At 40.4% G+C, this 20,769-nt stretch overlaps 1 protein-coding gene across 1 annotated transcript in view; it reads left to right on the plus strand.

Annotated features, from left to right (window-relative positions):
• NEK7 (NIMA related kinase 7) overlaps nucleotides 1-20,769 on the plus strand; it is a 227,255-nt gene that overhangs the window by 170,559 nt on the left and 35,927 nt on the right. Inside the window, 3 exon segments of the mRNA XM_029063357.1 lie at nucleotides 168-276; nucleotides 1,307-1,377; nucleotides 1,379-1,415. Of these exon segments, the coding sequence (XP_028919190.1) occupies nucleotides 168-276; nucleotides 1,307-1,377; nucleotides 1,379-1,415 (217 nt within the window).

Here is a 20,769-nt window from a genome sequence, read left to right on the forward strand (position 1 = left end):
AATTCTTGTAAATATTTTAGCAGGTAAAACTCTCTGAAGAGAGGTGTTCTGTAAGCAGTGGGGAGCTAAAAGACTGTAGTCTTTTGTCATTTAAAAATCATTTTTTAGGCATGTCAAAATCTAGCTTTGGAATATTCTCTTCACTTCCCCCTTCCTTGGTTTTGTAGCATTTTAAGAAGCAAAAGAGATTGATTCCTGAAAGGACGGTTTGGAAATATTTTGTTCAGCTCTGCAGTGCATTGGAACATATGCATTCTCGGCGAGTCATGCATCGAGGTAACGTGAAGAGCACGGGCGGGTTCTGAATGTTATCTGGAAAATGAGGCATTAATAGAAAATCTGGTCACAAATAAGTGTAATTTTCAAGAATTAAAGTTTTAATGGGATTATTCATATATTTTTCCAAAAACACCTTTTGGGATTTCCTGATATAAATGGAAAGAAGCTCTGCATGTCCTTTGCAGATTGTTCAGTGTTCCAGATTATTGTATATAAATTTAGAAAAGGAAGACAAAAACAAATGCTGAAGGAGGTAAATAGAAATAGGAGAGAAGAAACATCTAGCAGTCCTCAGTATACCATAAAAAGTGCTTAACTTTTAAACATGTTGAGAAATGGCATCATAATGAACTGTGGAAATGCTGGCGTGTTCTTCATTTTTAGCCAAAAGCTTGGCTTTGGAGAACATACTAGGTATTTTTCTTTTTTCCAAGTGTTTAGGAACACCATAAAGTACCAGGGGCTGGGCAAAACCCTCTGTCTAATATTTGAAATTGTTTTGGGTGTGTGCCCCTTTACTTATCTTTCTCACTGTTGAGCTGTCCAAATCAGCCCATTAGCGTATTTTACCAAAAGTGTTTGATATGGTCTGATTTTCAGGAAATTAGCACACAAACCAGAAATGTTCCTGTTTTTCAGTTCCATGAAAGTAATGATATAGAGGGAGAAAGAAAGAAGATGAATAAAACATTTATTTTCCATATTAGATCTTTAAAAAATATTAGACGTGATCTGCAAATACCAAATGGAAATGCTATTTCAGTAAAGGTTAGCGGTTATTCAGTTTTATAGCTTGAGCAAGTAATCGTAATTATTCTCTTCCACCCAACTGTATGAGTTCTTAAACATCACTTCTGTATAATGTAAAATTAAGTACATGATAATCATCTGTCTGTATGAGTTGGAAGGATTTTTCTTTAAGAAATGCACACTTCCTAAATGTAAAACAAACAAACAAAAAGATCCCACTGGAAAACAGGAACTTTCTGTATCGTTTAATCCTACTTTTTCTTTTACTTTTTTCCAGATATAAAGCCAGCTAATGTGTTTATTACGGCCACCGGTGTAGTGAAACTTGGAGATCTTGGACTTGGTCGTTTTTTTTAGCTCCAAAACCACAGCCGCTCATTCTCTAGGTAAGACAAATAACCCAATACCATGGAAAATATTTTGTTACAATGTAGACTGATCTCTTCTCAAAGATAATGGAAGTGTTTTACTTTAACATGCTAACAAAATCCATGCAGTTTTTAGAAAAGCATTCTCAAGTCAGCTCAGTCTTTTAAATCTAATGGGTAGGCATTTTTATCTCATTCTGTAATTGGAATTTAGTATTTTTCTTGCCTTGATTTCATCTACTCAGGAGGTCTAATATGCCTCTCCTTCAAGCTTCCTCATTTCTCCCTCTACGCAAAATACACATCTCCTTCTGACTTCTTATTTCTCCTTCTCCCCAAGAAGATTGACCAACTTTGGGGAAGCAGTCCTTTCTGCATTTCTGTGAAGGGAGATAATTAACCTCCTCCTCTTCCAGCATTTGCAACATGCTTTAGTACTATAGGGATCCCCAATCTTGTGCTTTTCCGCTACGTCTTCTCCGCATTAGTGATACTGCATTTTAATGCTGGTATTTGGTTATGGTATACTCTCACTCTGCCATAATGTTCCAGCCAGATATGAATCCTCTATATAGGCAATCATAGGTTCGGAGAAAGCACATGCCTGTTATATTTTTATATTATACTCTCCCAAGTGCTTAGTACAGTGCTCTGTATGCAGTAAGTGCTCAGTAAATATCCTTGACTGACTGACTGACATTTCTTTCTCCCTTTACCTCCCCTTCTTCTATGCCTCCCTTACCTCAAGCTCAATGCAAGGACAAGATGCAGCTGCTGTAACTCAAAAGGGCTCTGGAAGGGGACAGTGAGGGGTAAGAGTGAGGATTAGGGATGGACACAAATGGAATTAAATACCCGTTCTCCTTTCCCTTTAGACAGTGAGACTCCAGTGGAACAGGGCCTCTATCTAGTCTGATTACCTGGTGTCGGCCCCAGTCCTCAGCACAGCGCTTGACACAGTGAAGAACACAAGGAAGAACTTAAGAGAAGCAGCATTGCCCAGTAGATCGAGCATGGGCCTGGTAGTGAGAAAGACCTGGGTTCTAATCCCGGCTCTGCCACTGGTCTGCTGTGTGACCTTGGGCAAGTCACTTCACTTCTCTCGGCCTTAGTTGCCTCATCTGTAAAATGAGGACTAAGACCGAGCCTCACGTGGGACATGGATTGGGTCCAACCTGATTAGCTTGTATTCATTCATTCATTCAAGTGCTAGGTACAGTGCTCTGCACATAGTAAGCAGCACTTGGAATGTACAAATTGCTAACAGATAGAGACAGTCCCTGCCCTTTGACGGGCTTACAGTCTAATCGGGGGAGACGGACAGACAAGAACAATAGCAATAAATAGAATCTACCCCAGAGCTTAGTATCTGACACGTGGTAAGCGCTGAACAAATACCAGGACTATTGTTATTATTAACTTAATTGTCACAGATGTCCCTTATCATTATCTGGGGATGGAGTTGTAGGAGTTCAGCTAGGAATGGGGGACAGGAGACAGACAGATGTCGGGTGTGGGGACTAACAACCAAGGGGTTGAGGAAGGGAGCCTAGAATTGGCGAGAAGAGGGAGCTAGAGGCGAGGAACTCACTATGCACAGAAAGATGGGGAGGTGCGTGACTCAGTGGAAAGAGCATGGGCTTTGGAGTCAGAGGTCATGGGTTCGAATTCCCGCTCTGCCACTTGTCAGCTGTGTGACTGTGGGCAAATCACTTAACTTCTCCGTGCCTCAGTTACCTCATCTGTAAAATGGGGATTAAGACTGTGAGCCCCACGTGGGACAACCTGATACCCCTGTGTCTACCCCAGCGCTTAGAAGAGTGCTCTGCACATAGTAAGCGCTTAACAAATACCAACATTATTATTATTATTGCTGCTGCCCCAGATTTGACCGCTGGATCTTGGGAACCCTTTATTGTGCTTTGAATTATATCCGATGGGGAAACTATATTGTTTAACATTCTTGTGCTTAACGCTCCCTTTTCATAAAACCAAGTAGAAGGGTTTACCAGGGAGACTTCTCTGCTTCTCTGCTCGCGTGTGCCCAACATTATTTTACATAGGAAAACCTTACTGTCGGTTGTTGCCTGGGTCTGGCCGGCAGGTGTAACTTCAGGTTGGAGGAGGTTCTTCAGCCCTCCTTTCATTCATTCATTCGTATTTATTGAGTGCATACTGTGTGCGGAGCACTGTACTGAGCCCTTCGGCCAATGTAAGAAGAAGCAGACACATTATCTGCCTACAATCCATTCCCTTGGAGAGCTCATTCGCTCCTGTGGCTTAAACTACCACCTCTATGCGGGTGATACCCAAATCTCCATCTCTATCCACGATCTCTCTCCCTCTCTACAGTCTCACATCTCCTACCTTCAAGACATCTCTACTTGGATGTCCTCCCAGCACCTCAAACTTAACATGTCCAAAACAGAGCTCCTTATCTTCCCACCTCCCTGTTCTCCTTCTGACTTTCCCATCACTTTAGAAAGCACCACCACCCTTTCTGTCTCACAAGCCTGTAACCTTGGTGTTTTCCTTGACACCTTGAATCCAACACTAAATCCTGTTAGTCCCACGTTCACAACATTGCTAAAGCTCACCCTTTCCTCTCCAGCCAAACTGCTACCATATTAATACAGTCATTCGGTCTATCCCATCCTGATTACTGCATCAGCCTCCTTGCTGACCTCCCGGTCTCCTGTCTCTCCCCGCTCCAGTTTATACTTCGCTCTGCTGCCCAGATCATTTATCTACAAAAGTGTTCAGAACTCTGCTCCTCAAAACACTCCAGTGGTTGCCCATCCACCTCTGCATCAAACAAAAGCTCCTCCCCATTGGCGTTAAGTACTCAACCACCTCGCCTCCTTCTACGTCACCTCAATTCTCTCCTACAACCCAGCCGTCACTATTCACTCCTCTAGTGCCAGCCTTCTCACTGTGCCTCAATCTCATCTGTCTCGCCACCAACCCCTATCCCAGGTCATGGCTCTGGCCTGGAATACCTTCCCTTCTCAAATCTGAGAGGCAATCATTCCTCCACCCCCCTCTTCAAAGTCTTATTAAAGGCCCATCTCCTCAAAGAGGCCTTCCCAGACTAAGCTCTACTTTTCCTCATTTCCCACTCCCTTCCGCGCATTGACTTGCTCCCCTTGCTCTTAGCCCCTTCCAGCCCCACAGCAATTAGGTATATATCTGTCATGTTATTCATTTGTATTGATATCTGTCTCCCCTCACCTTTAGACTATAAACTTGTTGTGGGCGGGGAATGTGACTGTTTATTTTTGTACTGTACTCTCCCAAGCACTTAGTACAGTGCTCTACACACAGTAAGTGCTCAATATATATGATTGAATGAACGAGCTTACAGTCTAGAGGACGAGCTTACGGCCCAGCAGGCAACCACATCCCTTGGTACAAAATTGAGAATTTAGGTAAATAGAAGATGTGCCTTTTGAATCTATGAATATTGTCTTAATATTCCTAGTGGGTACTTATTTTATGTGTAATTAAAAAGTAACAGGCAATGAGGAACAAACTGCATCTAAGGTTATGACTGCGCTGACCTTTTAATAACCATGGAAAAAGACCAAAGCAATTTATAAATGCTTATTTATAGTGGAAATATTTGAGACGGCGTTATAAACACCAGGAAGGTGAACAATTTGAAAGGTCAAATATGGTTAATAGAGAACTATTGTTTCCTATATTGAAAAAATTCCAAGGAAAAAAAGGGAATTAAAATGTAGCCTAGGTCTACGTTGGACTTCACGCTTGAGTCTTTGTTCCAACGGGAAGGTAAATTATTTTATTTTGTTAACTTGATAATTCAGCTACTAGGCTTGAAAAGATTCATTTTTAAGGGAGCTTTATACCTAAGGACTGCCTGAATTATTTTATCTGAGTGCCCATTTAATGAAGTCAGAGCGACATCACCAGACCTGTTATTGAGGAGCAGCGTGGTCTAGTGGACCACGTGAAGCAGCGTGGCTCGGTAGAAAGAGCGCGGGCTTGGGAGTAAGAGGTCATGGGTTCTAATCCTGGCTCCACCACTTGTCAGCTGTGTGACTTTGGGCAAGTCACTTAACTTCTCTGGGCCTCAGTTACCTCATCTGTAAAATGGGGATGAAGACCGTGAGCCCCATGAGGGACAACGTGATCACCTTGTATCCCCTCCAGCTCTTAGAACAGAGCTTTGCACATAGTAAGCCCTTAACAAACAAATACCAACATTAGTGGGAAAAGCTCGGATCTGGGAGTAAGAAGATCTGGGTTCTAATTCTGACTCTGCCTCTTGGCTGCTGTGTAACTTTGGTTTCTGCTGCTGCTGTCGTAGAGTGACCTTGTTCAGGGACCGTGGACTACACCCATTTTGTCAGCAGCCTTCTCACAGTGCCTGCCATTGGATACAGGGTGAAGAGAGTGTGGATGACTCAGTGCAAACCATTTCCACTAACGCAACTAAAGAGTCAATCTGACTGGTGCTAGAACACACCATTCCCTGTTACCTATACAAAGCTCTCGCAAATACAAGGGACCTTTCTCACTGTCGCAGTGTTGTGTTTGAAGCAGATTTTATGTATTCATTTATTTATATTGATATCCATCTCCCCTTCTAGACTGTAAACCCATTGTGGACAGGGAATGTGTGTTGATCACTATATTGTATCTTCCCAAAGCCTGTGCACAGTGTTTTGCACACAGTAAGCGCTTAATAAATGCAATTGAATGAAAGAATGAATGAACCATAAAGTATCTCTATATAGTAAGGCTGTAGGAAAATCATGCTAATAGCCATTCCTAAAGTGAGAGTGTAGATTTGGGGTTTCTTTTATCTGGTTTTACCTTAATTTCTACTTCTCCTCTCATGCTTTAAAAATTTGGGTTAAACCCCAAAAACCTGGACTGGGCTTTTCTGGGTGCAGAGACACGTAGGTTGCTTGTTTCATGCTCCTTACCCCCTCTTCCCTTGACTCTGGGCATCCCCTACCCCATGCTATTCCCACTGTTTTTCTCTCTCCCCCTACCATCTCAGCAGCAAAGCTAATAAGAGCAACCACTGTGGGGTTGGGGAAACTGGAGAAATAATAATATTCATGATATTTATTAAGCTCTTACTATGTGCCAGGCATTATACTAAGCACTGGGGTGGTTACGAACAAATCGGGTTGGACACAGTCCTATCCCATTGTGGGGCTCTCAGTCTCCCATGTGGGGCTCACAGTCTCAATCCCCATTTTACAGATGAGGTAACTGAGGTACAGAGAAGTGGAGTGATTTGCTCAAGGCCACACAGCAGACAAGTGGCAGAGCCGGGATTAGAACCCATGATCTTCTGACCCTCAGGCCCTGCTCTATCCATGAGGCCAGGCTACTTCCCTTAAAGAGAGAGGTGCTCCACTGTTGTGGCATGTATGGCCTTCTACTTTTTGCCACCCATCCCTCCACCCAAGCCTTCCATCTAGGAAGAGTCCCAGTCACCCCCATTTTCAAACAAAATCTTGATTGTGTTGTCACCTCTAACTCGGGGAAGCGTCATTAGTGCTGTCTCCTACCTTGCAAATGACCAGGGAATCATTTTTTAAAAAACAAAAATAAACGCCAAATTAAAAAAAAAAATCTGTAAAAGTTAAACTGGAGGAAACCCCCAATTTACAAAACCTAAATTAAATTTTCAAATTGCTTTTTTAAACCAGGTTTCTATGGGTGTAAATTGACTTAACCAGAAAGAAAACCTTTTGATTGGGGAAGCCCAAATTTTTGAAGTTCTGGTATTCCTGTCTATTCAGCTACAACTTAAAATGCAAGCCAAGGGGAAACTAATCCTATAAAAGGAAATCATAGACTACCCAATTCCCTCTCATCATACTTCCATGTGCCATGGAAACAATATTCAGTTCTGGGCCAAAAGCCAAAACCCAAGGAGAACAATTTCTGGCCTACATCCTATGCCTCTTTATCTCATTAATTGTCTGATACAACTGAATGGGCCAAGTATCGAAATCAGTCAACAAAATGTCCAACAAGACAGAAGATACTGTGTAGACAAATGACTATTTATGCATTAAGATATATTATAGCTACTAAGATGTCAAATAATTTCCTAATAATAATTTAAGCGAGAATCAGCATGGCTCAGTGGAAAGATCATGGACTTGGGAGTCAGACATCATGGGTTCTAATCTTGACTCTGCCACTTGCCTGCTGTGTGACTTTGGGCAAGTCACTTAACTTCTCTGTGCCCCAGTTACCTCATCTGTAAAATGGGAATTAAGACTGTGAGCCCCACGTGGGACAACGTGATAACTTTGTATCTATCCCAGCACTTAGAACATTGCTTGGTACATAGTAAGCGCATAACAAATACCATCATCATTATGATTATTATTCTACCCCTTGTAGACTGCGAGCCCGTTGTTGGGTAGGAATTGTCTCTGTTGCCAAATTGTACTTTCCAAGCGCTTAGTACAGTGCTCTGCCAACAGTAAGCACTCAATAAATACAATTGAATGAATGAATGAATGAAAATGTTTAGAGTCCCTTGTGGATCAGCCCCATGTGTTTGAATTGTGTAGTATCTACCTCAGTTCCTTAGCACAGGACTCAACATACAGACAGTTCTTAATAAATTGTAAACATCATAATATTCAACAAATTATCCCAGATTATGTTCTCGTGAATTGCCCCTCTAAAACAGGGAGCCTCCTGTGGGACAGAGACCATGTCCTATCTCATCACGGCATATCTATCCCAACATTTAGCACAGTGCTTGGCACATAGCCAGTGCTTAATAAATACCGTTATTATTATAAAAGGGATACGTAGCCTACAAATTCTTTTGGAGGAAAAAAATCACATATGATAAGTAGTTTATAGGTAAAATGTCACAGATTAACAAAATCATTTAGCATACAAATTCTACAAAGTTGTTAAGTAGTTATTAAAGCATATAACAGATTTTATCAGTAGGATCTCGTCAGTATGTGCCCTGAAGCTGGCCAGATCTAATCGGGCTACAATGAAGTCAGCCAGCATACCTTTCTCTCCTAGGGGACCTCTCTTTGTTTCTGTACGTCTTGGGGTTTTACTCCAAAATTAACTAGCCATTGCCATAAAGCTATATTCTGAATTAAGCATGCATTTTTTAACAAAGTGTGCCTCATAGCATTCCCGATTTGGAATCCTGAAAAATTATTACATACATTTTTGTTAATATCACATTTCTAAATTCTCAGAAATTTAGAAATACGTTAGACAAAATTTGGTTTTGTAAATATATATGCATATACATACACATATGTATGTGTATTTATAGAGAGCCATCATTTTTATTCATTCATATATTCATTAGCATTTGTTGAGTGTCTTCATGACACCTTCCCTATAATCAAAAGGGGAGAGAAGCAGATTCAGAATGTGTACAGCAGGAACTGGAGAAACACATTAACAAAACTGGAAAGAAAAAATAAGTGAATGCAGTGATTAAGATTATACATATAGAAGCAGCTAAATGGGATGAACTAAGCAGGGCAGTGGGAAGGAAGTAGTTGGGAAGCAAGTGGCTCTTTAGGAGGGTTTGGAAAGGGAGATTTGATGGATTTGAAGTGGGGAGGGAGTTTGATATTTACTTGTTTTGATGTCTGTCTCCCCTCTTCTAGACTGTGAGCCCATTGTTGGGTAGGGATTGTCTCTGTTGCTTAATTGTAATTTCCTAGCACCTAGTACAGTGCTCTGCACACAGTAAGCACTCAATAAATACAGCTGAATGAATGAATGAGTCCCACTTGGGAGTAACAGTGTCAGAAAAAGGGGAGCCAGGAACGAGGTACAATTAATGTTGGTATTTGTTAAGTGCTTACTATGTGCCGAGCACTGTTCTAAGCACTAGGGTAGATACAGGGTGATCAGGTTGTCCCACGTGAGGCTCACAGTCATAATCCCCATTTTACAGATGAGGTAATTGAGGCACCGAGAAGTGAAGTGAGTTGCCCAAAGTCACACAGCTAACGTGGCGGAACTGGGATTAGAACCCATGACCTCTGACTCCAAGTTTATGCTCTTTCCACTGAGCCACACTGGTTCTCTAGGTTAGTTTGGGAGGAGCAAAGAGTATAGCAGCTGGGGAAGAGAATACAGCTTGTGGAGCGTTTTGAAACCAATTGTCACAAGCTTCTGTGTGATGTAGAAAGAATGGGAAGTGACTGAATGTTTTTCAAAAGTGGAATACTAGGTTCTCAACAGCATTTTATGAGGATGATCCAGATGGCTGACTGCAATAGGCAGAAGTGGGGAGGCGACCCAAAAAGAGCAGTAAGGGTAAGGGAAGAGGAGGGGAACAAGTACTTAAAGGCGTGAGACAGAGATAGGGATCATGGCACAAGTAGAGGGGCTAGATTTCAGGAGCAGGAGCCTAAGTTTATGACCCAGGATGTTGTTGGAAATCCAGGCACTAATAATAATAATAATGGTACTTTTGAAGTGCTTACTGTGTACCAAGCAATATTCTGAGCTGACTTAGGTACAAGTTAATCAAGTTGGACACAGTCCCTGTTCCACATGTGGCTCACACTCTTAATAAGGATGAAGATGAAGGGTGAAGTGACCAGCCCCCATGTGCCTTACTGAAGGCACATCTCCTCCAAGAAGCCTTCCCTGACTAAGCCCTCTTCTCTTCTCCCACTCCCTTCTGCCCCGCTCTTACTTGGTCTTTCATTCATCCTCCCTCCCATCCCCACAGCACAAAGGTATATATCTGTATATATCTTATACATTTATCCTTTTTTTTATATTAATGTCCATCTCCCCTCTATACCGTCTTGTGGGCAGGAATATATCTCTTGTTATAGTGTATTCTCCCAAGTGCTTAGTACAGTGCTCTGCACACAGTAAGTGCTCAATAAATACGATTGAATAAGTGAAAGATCAGGGAAGGAGGGGGACTGGACTGGGCTATCTGACCGGCAGAAGGCATTCTGAACTCATTAGGCTGTCTTCGGCCATATCATATCCACCTTCAAGTTGAAATCATAAATAGCACAGTGTCTGGTAGTAGTAAGGTCCAGATGTGCCCATTTGAAGTATTGCTGAAATGGGATGGCCCCACAGATGAGCAGAGTTGAGAAGTGTGTGGAAGCAGGCTCCTTGTGGTTTAGCAGGTACATCGGTGTGTATGTTGAGAAGCAACGTGGCTTAGTGGAAAGAGCACGGGCTTGGGAGTCAGAGGTCGTGGGTTGTAATCCCAGCTCTGCCACTTGTCAGCTGTGTGACTTTGGGCAAGTCACTTAACTTCTCTGGGCCTCAGTTGCCTCTTCTGTAAAACGGGGATCAAGACTGTGAGCCCCAAGTGGGACAACCTAATAACCTTGCATGTATCCCAGTGCTTAGAACAAGTGCTTGGCACATAGTAAGCACTTAACAAATACAAACATTATTATTATTATGTCAATGTCATTTGCTTTTATACAGATAAAGGTCTTTTCTCATTCTGTGTCCTTTTGGGTCCTTCCATCTTATGTCGCTTGTTTAGTCAGTTTTGGGGTTTGGGGAGACAGGCATTTTCCAGGAAGCCCCTTCATTGGTTACCCATTACCCATCAAGCCAAAAAACTCCTGACCATTGGTTTGAAGACTCTCCCATCAGCTCTCGCCCTTTTATCAACTCTCTACTTTCCCCACACCCCTGTTATTAGTTTTCATTCTTCCTAAACTCATTTTGTTCTCAGTTCTCCTGCTTCTGAATCTTTGCTTTTGTCCTGCCTGCAGTTAATCAGTCAGTGGTATTTATTGAGCACTTAGTACATGCAGAGCTCTGTACTAAGTGCTTGGGAAAGTACAATGCAATAGAGTTTGTGGACACGCTTACAGTCTACAGGAGGAGACAGCATTAGAAGAAATTACAGATAGGGAAAGTAGTAGAGTACAAGGATAAGTGCATAAATACTGTGGTATCGGGGTTCATTCATTCAGTCACTTGTATTTATTGAGCACTTATTGTGTGTAGAGATTGTACAACTGGGAGAGTACAATATAAGGAGAGTATAATATAACAGCACTTAGTGCTTCGCATGTGTAAGTGCTTAACGAATACCATAATTATTATAACAATAAACAGACACATTCCCTGCCCACAAAGAGCTTACAGTCTATAGTATCCAAGTATTTAAGGGGTATTCAGCCAAGTTTATAGGTGCCTCAGAGCAGAGGGCAGATAGAGGAAATGATGGCTTAGTCAGGGAAAGCCTGCCATTCACCTTCCTTTCAAATCAATCTTACCACTGTTCTCTTTATCTTGAAAGCCCAGGTGAAACCCAAGTCAGAGTCATTTCACTGAGCATCTATGCACTCAGCTCCTCAAAAGACATATATCTATATCTATAGATAGATAGATATAGATATAGGGTTATATAACCCTAACCCTATATATATAACCCTAACAGAGATGATAGATAGATAGATAGATAGATAGATAGATAGATAGATAGATAGATAGATAGATAGATAGATAAAGATAGATAGATCTGTTTACATACTCAACTATTCAAGCACTTAGTCAATCACATTTCCCCATTTCCAGTCCCTTTTTCGACCTATATTTAAATTATTTTGTCTCTCTATCCCCATTGGATAGTAAACTCCTTGAGGGCAGTGATTATCTTTATCTCCACTGTGCTCTCCCATGGGTTTACTACAGGACTGCCCGAAACAGATGATCAGGATGATTGATTTTTCATTATACTGTGGTTTAGTTAGCTGTTTCCCATTTTATGAACTACTGAAAGGGGGAGAGAATATAGGATGGCATTATTACACTTCTCTTTCATCTGTTATATTGTACTCTTCCAAGGGCTTAGTAGAGTGCTCAACACACAGTAAGTGCTCAATAAATACAGTCGATTGATTCAGGATTTGTTCATCTGTGGACATAACTTCATGTTATCATAAAAACAATAGTCAGAAAACATTTTTAGAGAAGGTTTTGGGAGTCAACTCTTTTAGGAGGACTCTCCCCAAACTAGTTAACTTTCAGGCTACTGTGAGGTAGTTTCAGGAGAAAGATGAAAAGGAGAGTTCAAAGGGCAAATAAGTCATTCCTTTTGGGAAGAAAAAAATTAAGAAAAGGAATAACTATTTTAATATTATTTTTTAAACACATTCAAAACCCTCCCTCTTCCTTTTTAAATAGAAGCTCAAGCTCTGGATCTTACCAAACAATTGGATATTGAGCTAACAAGAGATAAAAGAATTAAAGTGTTGAACTCTGAGAGAGAACAAACCTAAGCTCTCTGAAATTGGTTGGACTCTAGAAAATAATTGATGAGAAGAGATATTTTCTATTTTTAAAAATCCAATTGACTAAGACTTTTAGACTTCAAGAGGAAGTAATTAACTATCAGAAATCTTAGCTTGAAAACATCAACACTGTCTTATATTCATAACAAGGCATTTCTTAATGTGGAAATTATCATTATCATAATGAGAATGTACTATGTTCCTTGTTTAAGTTGTAAAAAAAAATCTCCAGCCCGGCTTTTATAATTCTTTAAGTCCTGTGAATCTTTAAGATAGTGTTTTACAGGAAACAAGAAATGATATTATTCATCATATTGTTATCCATTTCTTTTCTAGCTAGCGAAAAAGGGGTCTCATCGAACACTTTCTCAAAGAAAATTCCAGTTTTCACGAAAACGTTTCTGTATTTGTATTTCATCTAAAATAATCAAAGCAAAAGAGATCGCTACCTCCACACAGAAATATACAAAGAAAATCAAAATAGGATTTGAATTGACAATAATAAGAGGAAATATTTATATATTCAATTTCAGGAAGTGTTCGGAATCCAGCTGGTTGTACTAACTAGGTTACATGAATTCAAAAGTATAGGTGCTTTGGAATTTCTTTCTCTATTTTACAGTACCTATAAAATCAAGATTTTAAACAAATTTATGTTTGAAATCTTTCACACAGACTGACTTTTTTGTTACATGGCAAATTGTTTGGAGGCTCCCACTGCTTTTCTACAGCATTATAGTTCATATTACTTGTTTAGTATTAATCTATTTATTGACTAGATTATCCTTTGAATAGTATGAATCCAAATATCACCACAAAGACTATAATGTGTGGTTCATCTCACTGGTTTTCTAAATTTATTTTCTAATTGACATGTTTGTGTTCACCTTTTGCCTTTCCCCTGCTACCCCTAGATTTGTAATTGCTCACTATCTCATCTTTATCATGGTGTTTTATGGTTTTTGGAAAGAAATCTGGGTGCATGTATTGCATTTCTGCTTCAAATACTGGACTTCTCTTTCCCTATGTGAACAACTGAGGAGATGTCAAGATGTATGGTACGAGTTAAATAAAAAAAGTGATTATTTGGTCATCATTCATTCATTCAATCAATTATATTTATTGAGTGCTAACTCTGAGCAGAGCACTGTACTAAGTGCTTGGGAAAGTACAATACAACAATAAACAGTGACAGTCCCTGCCCTAACGAGTTCACAGTCTAGAGTCTGTTTATTAGAACGGTGCTCAGCACTTAGAACAGTGCTTGGCACATAGTAAGCGCTTAAATACCAGCATTATTATTTATCCAGCACATTACCTAGAACCACAAACTCTTTATCCAGCACCTTGCCTAAAATCCTAGAACAAGAGAACTGGAAAGGCCTTTTAGAAAGTACCAAGCCTAGCTCCCTCCCTGCAGATGAGAACAGTTAAACCAGCTATTGCAGATTTATATCTTTGTTTTCCTTTAATATCATGAATAATGGAAATTCTACACTCAAACTAGGCTCTGCGCACAGAAAGGCCTCAATAAGTTTGACTGATTGAGAATTTAAAGTTTGAGAAGTGCTTCCTTCCGTCCTAATGAAGTCTCTTTTACTTAAATTCATTCGGCATGTATGTGGACAACAATCCTGTTATTGCTTATTCTCTTGTATTGTACTTTCCGAAGTGCTTAGAACAGGGCTCAGCACATAGTAAGCGCTCAATAAATGCTATTGAATGAATAGTAAGCGCTCAATAAATACCAATGATTGAAGACTAGTTATTAAATCATCCAGTGGAATTCTCTTCTGTGAACTAAACAATCCCAGGTGCTTTTAATCTTTGTCATATAATTTCTATCCCATCTTTTTAAAAGAGTGGTGACTAACAACAGACAACAGTAAGGACTGTTATGAAGGTCTGACCTATGCAGAGTAAAGCAGAAATATTACTTCTTAGCAGTTGAATGCAATGATCCTGTTTATTTACTGTTTTGGCTTCCTTAATGATGGCTCCCTTGCTTATCTGCAATTTCCAATGTTTCCTACACATTACCTTATTCCATGAAACTTTAAAAGGAGAAGGGAGGCCTGGATGGAACTAGATGCTATGCCTGAAACTTTTGATGTGGGTAAATTAGATCGTGGTGCTTTTATTTCACTGCATGCACTTTGTAGCGTAGATAATATTTCAGGGCTCAGGAAATAATTTCTCAAAAGGAATTAAAAAGCTCAAAGTCACACTCCTGATTTTGTGTGGTTTTCAAGGTATGTTTAGAAGCATGACTGGTTTCTCAAGAAAAAAACTGGAAAAAGGATTGAAAGCATCAATTTATGTGATATTTTACTTACCCCATGAAGGGTGTTTGAATATACTACAGATGAATAAAGACTGAGAACCAAAATTTGCTTTTCAGTTAGCCTATGTGGCTCTCAATTAAATCTCTGGATGCTGGGCCTTTACCTTTAGGCTGAATTGGACCCATTGATGTTTGCCAGTGGCTGAATATTTGAAATCAGTTGGGAAAATAATTATCCATTCTTCAAAAATTGTTTAAAGTATCTTTTTCCTTCAAAGCTGGAAAAGACAATGATTGTCTTTACGAAAGCATCGGATACAGTAATACAATTGGATTTTACTTAGGAACTTTTTGTGGTTGTGATATTGCTAGCAGGGTAATAGCATAAGGTTGGGCACTATTTAAAAACAGACATTGGAAATCTCACACTGAATTCTCATGAGTGTACAATCCATAGTTACCACATTGTTTCCAAGTGTGATAGCCTAAGAATTCAATGTGGAAAATTATTGTTCTTGAACCGGATATTAAACTGCTTCATTTTCTGCACAAGTACCACCTGCAGTTCCATGCTTGTTTCTTCCACACCTTACGCTAGCACCTTTCTCTTGTTCCTTAGATATTTCTTCAGCTTATACCTCTTCAGAGTTCAAGATGGCTTCTGGCCTCAAAAAACAGCATATTTGTATTACCGGCACTGTCGCTAGCTAGCCCCTGCTGTGCATGGATCATCACCTTTGATATATCTCTGCCTCTCTATAATTCTTTAGCCTTAAATGATTTTGCATTGTGTTTTCAACCACAGGAGCGACTCATTCAACTAATTTTTGGCTCCATATGCGTATTGTTCAACATAGGAATTTCAAATCCTCGAAAGAACTGCTGCAAAAGTTCAGTAGCGCTTATTTGAAACAAATCTAACACCCCTTTTGCAAACGGATGAATTTGAAATGTATTTGCCGCTTCTCTTCCGGCCTCTCTTTCCTACCTTTCCGTGCACTCTCACCTCTCCATCTTCTCCTGAGTTAGGTGTTTTTTTAAATCTGTATTTTATCGATTTTTTTAAAGCCCTCTGCTTGAATCCATTGTCATTCTCAGCCTTTAACTCTGTTTTGTGGATCTGCGTCCTTGTCTGTCCTCCATGGATCTATCCGTATTTCTCGTTATTTCGGTACTTATCACAGTCTCATCCCTTCAGTGCCTCTATCTTTTTGTGTCTTAATCAATCATATTTATTGAGTGCCTACTATGTGTAGAGCACTGTACTAAGTACTTAGGAGAGTACAATACAACATAATTAGCATAATCTCACTGCTGTCTCTGCATCTGCTTTTTTTATCTCTGTCTATGTAGTATCTCTCTGCTTCTACTTTATCCACCTATTTCTCCTGTCACTCTCTTCCTCTCTTCCTTTGCCCATGTCATTTTTTAAATGGTATTTGTTAAGTGCTATGTGCCAGGCACTGTACTAAGAGCTGGGGTAGAGATGAGGTAGCCAGATTGGACACAGTCCAAGTCCCACATGGGGATCACAGTCTTAATACCCATTTTACAGATGAGGGAACTGAGGTATAGCACACCAGACAAGTGGCGCACCGGGATTAGAACCCAGGTCCTTGTGATTCCCTAAACAACACTGCTTATCACTGCTTCTCTTTATTAGGTTCCTGATGATCCGAATTTCTTTCTCTCTAATTACTCTCTCTGAATATTTATCCTTTCTGTCTCAGTTGCTCTCTCTTTTTTTTTAGTCACAGTTTTTTGGGGGTTTCCGTCCCTATGTAGTTTTTACACTGTGTTCTCTGGGTGGGCTCTATCAGTGTGTGTGCACCACTCATCTCCTCCAAAATCCAGATTCTTTCCATTTTTCCTTCTGCTCCCTTGTGTTTTATTTTCTTATCGCAGGCAGCCTTACCTCTATCCTTTTGTGATCGCTCCTCTTAGAAGCAGCGTGGCACAGTGGAAAGAGCACGGGCTTTGGAGTCAGGGCTCATGAGTTCGAATCCCAGCTCTGCCACTTGTCAGCTGTGTGACTGTGGGCAAGTCACTTAACTTCTCTGGGCCTCAGTTCCCTCATCTGTAAAATGGGGATTAAGCCTGTGAGCCCCACGTGGGACAACCTGATTCCCCTGTGTCTACCTCAGCGCTTAGAACAGTGCTCTGCACATAGTAAGCGCTTAACAAATACTAACATTATTATCTTTGTATTTTCCTGCCTCTACTTCCTGGACTTGGAATCCTTATTGTTGGAAACTTAGCTCTTCCATCTTACACATTCACAATACTTGGAATGTTTATGAAAGGAGGGAGCCTTCTGGTGATTGTGGAGAATTTTCATGACATTCAGCCTAGCGATACTCTACTGAATTTGGTATCCCGACAATGCCCCTTGTCAGCTGTGTGACTGTGGGCAAGTCACTTCACTTCTCTGTGCCTCAGTTCCCTCATCTGTAAAATGGGGATGAAGACTGTGAGCCTCATGTGGGACAACCTCATTCCCCTGTATCTACCCCAGTGCTTAGAACAGTGCTCTGCACATAGTAAGCGCTTAACAAATACCAACATTATTATTATTATTATTTCATCGAATAATGTTATCTATTGCCGCGCATTAAATCGAGCACTTCGACTTCTCTGTTACTACACTTAAGACCTTGATTGGAAAGCAGAGTCAATATTTGTCCCCTTTTCCCTGGTGTTTTATCTCCCTACAAATAGATATCTCTGAGATAACACTTGCTTTAGGAGACTTGTGCAATGAGCATCGTTCTCTGAGATGCATATGAATTTGCACTTTCTGTTTTAGGGAGCTCTGACTCAACCAACCTGAAATCACATTCTTTGTTGTTGTGGTTGATTTGTTTTAAAATAAAACAGTCTATAAAGAAAGTTCCATCGTGGTACAGAGATGTGTAAATGTGTATGACATACAAGAACCTGGAAGGAATCCTTTTAGAATAAATAACTGGGGTTTTTACTTATATATTTTCATAGATCACCACTTTCCCCATCTTCAAAGCCTTTTTAAAATCACATCTCCTCTAAGAGGCCTTCCCAAACTAAGCCCTCATTTCCTTTACTCCCTATCCCTTCTCTATTGCCCTTGGATTTAATAATAATAATAATAATAATAATGGTATTTATTAAGCGCTTACTGTGTGCCAAGCACTGTTCTAAGTGCTGCCCACCCTCAGCTCCATAGCACTTGTGTACATACTATAATTTACTTCATGTCTGTCCCCCCTTTAGCCTCTAAGCTCCATTGGGCAGGGAACATGCATATCAACTGTATTACACTGTTCTCGCCCAAGTGCTTAATAATAATAATAATAATGTTGGTATTTGTTAAGCGCTTACTATGTGCCAAGCACTGCTCTAAGCACTGGGGTAGATACAAGGTAATCAGGTTGTCCCACGCTGTCCCACGTGGGGCTCACAGTCTCAATCCCCATTTTACAGATGAGGTAACTGAGACATAGAGAAATTAAATGACTTGCCCAAAGTCACACAGCTGACGAGCATCAGAGCTAGGATTAGAACCCATGACCTCTGACTCCCAAGCCTGTGCTCTTTTCACTAAGCCACGCTGCTTCTCTACTAGAGTACTCTGTACACAGTTAAGTGCTCAATAAATATAATTCATTGATTGATTATTTCTTCTCCTTAATAATAATTGTGACATTTGTTAAGTGTTAGTGCTTACTGTGTGCCAAACACTGTAGTAAGCACTGAGGTAGATACATGATAATCATGTCCCACTTGGTATGCATAATAACTTGTGTGCCAAACACTGTCCTAAATCGATTAAACCCTGGGGTGGATTGAAGATGATTAGGCTGGGCACAGTCCCTCTCCCACATGAGGTTCAGAGTCCAAGGTGGAGGGAACACAGATATTTAATCTCCCATTTTGCAGATGAGGAGATTGAGGCACTGAGAAGTTAAGTGATTATCCCCAAAATCGCACTTTAGCAATTGGCCTACCGAGGTTTAAACAAGAGTAAATGGGTTTAAATTGCAGCAGTAGGGAGATTGGTTGGACATGATAATTTTTTTTCATTAAGTGTTAAAATACAGGCATAGGCAACTGAAGTAGATTGCAGATTCTTAATCAATTGTATTAAGTGCTTACTTTGTTCAGGGCACTGTACTAAGCACTTGAGAGAGTACAACGTAATATATCAGAAACATTCTTTGCCCACAGTGAGTTTACAGTCTAGAGGGGGGGATAGACATTAATATAAATATATAAATGATGAATATGTACGTAAATACTGTGGGGCTTGGGGCGGGGGCATGGTGAATAAAAGGAGCAAGTCAGGGCGATGCAGAAGGGAGTGGGAAAAGAAGAATCAGAGCATAGTCAGGGAAGGCCTCTTGGAAATGTGCTTTCAGTAAGACTTTGAAGGTGGGGAGACTAATTGTCGGATATGAAGTGGGAGGGAGTACCAGGCCAGAGACAGGATGTGGGCGAGAGGTCGGTGGTGAGATAGATGAGATCGAGGTACCGTGAGTAGGTTGGTATTAGAGTCTCCATCCGTGAAGATTTGTGAACAGAAATCCATTCATCCTTTAAGTTTATTCTTGTACCAATCTAAAGTTGAGGCATTTATTGCCATTGTTCTTGTCTGCCTGTCTCCCCCGATTAGACTGTAAGCCCGTCAAAGGGCAGGGACTGTCTCTATCTGTTGCCGATTTGTACATTCCAAGCACTTAGTACAGTGCTCTGCACATAGTAAGCGCTCAATAAATACTATTGAATGAATGAATTTGGTGACCAGTTTCTTCCATCTCTCTGATTTTGTCATGCAAAAGTTCAGTGAGATATTTTTATTTACTTTTACAGTAGACATTGCCAAAGTGCAATCAAAGCTCAGAAATATTCAATTGAAACTTTTAGAAATGAAGTAATGGGGAATGTGTCTGTAATATTGTACTCTCTGAAGCACTTAGTACAGTGCTCTGCACACAGATAAGCGCTCAGTAAGTTTTTCCTTGGGGAACTTTGGCATTTTAGGTGTGAGTTTGAACTAAGAATTCAGAGTAGCAGCTTTAGTAGTTGAGGTTCCCAGTAAGGTATCTGAGATGATTGCTAATGTAGTAAAACCAGTTCATGAAAGAGGGCTATCTGGCCCTCTTTATGAATTGTTTTGTAGAAGAAATACTCTGATTCAAGGGCATAAGGAAAATTTTTCTGAATTCGTCAATTTCTTAAGAGATAATAATAACAATAATAATGGTATTTGTTAAGGGCTTACTTTGTGTCAAGAAGCAAATTAGGTTGGTCACGGTCCCTGTGCCACATGGGGCTTACAGTTTTCATCCCCATTTTACAGATGAAGTAACGGAGGCACGGGGAAGTTAAATGACTTGCCTAAGGCCACACAGCAGATAAGCAGTGGATCCGGGATTAGAACCCAGGTCCTTCCGAATCCCAGGCCTGTGCTGTACCCACTAGGCTATGGGGAACTTTATAGATCAATTGCACTTACATTATTTGTGAACAAAAATATATTTGTTGATCTCTCAGGGCATCAATACTGAAATAAGCAGATCCACGTCAGTTTCAAAATAAACAGGAATGTTTATTGAGTTTCAGCCTACTTGACCCTTAAATTTCCAATCAAGCTTCTACCCTATCTTAAAAAAAAACACCTTTCCTTGACTCCATGGCTTACTCCAGTCTCTTTGAGCGAGTTATCTAGGTGTGCTGTCTCCACTTCCTCCCCTCCAATTCTTTCCTTGACCCCCTGCAATATGGATTCTGCTCCCTTCACTCCACAGAAACTGCCCTCTCAAAGGTCACC

Source organism: Ornithorhynchus anatinus, chromosome 4 (assembly GCF_004115215.2).
Source record: "Ornithorhynchus anatinus isolate Pmale09 chromosome 4, mOrnAna1.pri.v4, whole genome shotgun sequence".
Lineage (NCBI taxonomy): Eukaryota > Metazoa > Chordata > Mammalia > Monotremata > Ornithorhynchidae > Ornithorhynchus > Ornithorhynchus anatinus.